The 830-nt window shown below is 64.7% G+C and overlaps 1 protein-coding gene across 1 annotated transcript in view; it reads left to right on the top strand.

Annotated features, from left to right (window-relative positions):
- The window catches only part of ACOT11 (acyl-CoA thioesterase 11), a gene marked incomplete at its 5' end in the record, with an annotated part of 8037 nt that overhangs the window by 211 nt on the left and 6996 nt on the right, over positions 1-830 (top strand). Inside the window, 2 exon segments of the mRNA XM_008946576.1 lie at positions 64-165; positions 296-431. Of these exon segments, the coding sequence (XP_008944824.1) occupies positions 64-165; positions 296-431 (238 nt within the window).

Genomic DNA, 830 nt, shown 5'->3' with positions numbered 1-830 from the left:
TTGGTGGGGTGTGGGTCCCTGGGCGGCATAGCTGGCTCTCAGGGGTGCTGTGCCCTCTCCCAGGTGGGCATCCAGGTGAGCTACGAGGACCTGTGCAGCGGGAAGCACTGCAGCATCTGCAAGGCTTACGCCACCTTCGTGGCGCAGGATCCCTCCGGCAGCAAGGTGGGTGGTGGCCGGCGGCCGGTCCTACGCACGGGGTGGCACATAGGGTGCCACGGGAGCAGGTGCCAGCACCCGCAGGAGCCCTGCCTCCCCCCACAGCGGGGCTGTGCCCTGCCCACCTCCCTTCCAGGTGAAGCTGAAGCCGCTGACGCCGCAGACGGAGGAGGAGAAGCTCGAGCACAGCATCGCGGCCGAGCGCCGCCGCATGCGCCTGGCCCACAAGGACACCCTCAAGGACCTCCTCACCCGCTGCCCCCACGAAACCGGTACTGTCCCGCAGCCCCGAAACTCTCCCAGCACCCAGCAGTGACGTCCTCCTGCCTCGGTGGGATCCTGGGGTGGGGGAAGAGTGACTTGGAGATGCCCCGGCCATGGAAGGGGGGATCAGTCCCATCACCCCGCAGTTCCAAGCTGGCAGGTGTGGGAGGATGGATGCAGGGAGAGGAGCTGAGGGCTGGTGGGACACCAGGAGTGGGCGTCCACTTCAGTGTGATGCTGAACCCCATTCTCTCTTTACCAGGAAGGGCTGAGAGCCCTGGGGCTGTTCAGCCTGGAGAAGAGAAGACTGAGAGGGGAGCTTATTGATGCTTATCAGTGTCTATAGGGTGGAGGTCAAGAAGACGGGGCCAGACTCTTGGCAGTTGTGCACAGCAACAGAACAAGGG

Source organism: Merops nubicus, unplaced genomic scaffold (genome assembly GCF_000691845.1).
Source record: "Merops nubicus isolate BGI_N331 unplaced genomic scaffold, ASM69184v1 scaffold26558, whole genome shotgun sequence".
In the NCBI taxonomy this organism is placed as follows: Eukaryota; Metazoa; Chordata; class Aves; order Coraciiformes; family Meropidae; genus Merops; species Merops nubicus.
Note: the sequence above shows the minus strand (reverse complement) of the source record. Positions and strands in the feature narration are given on the sequence as shown.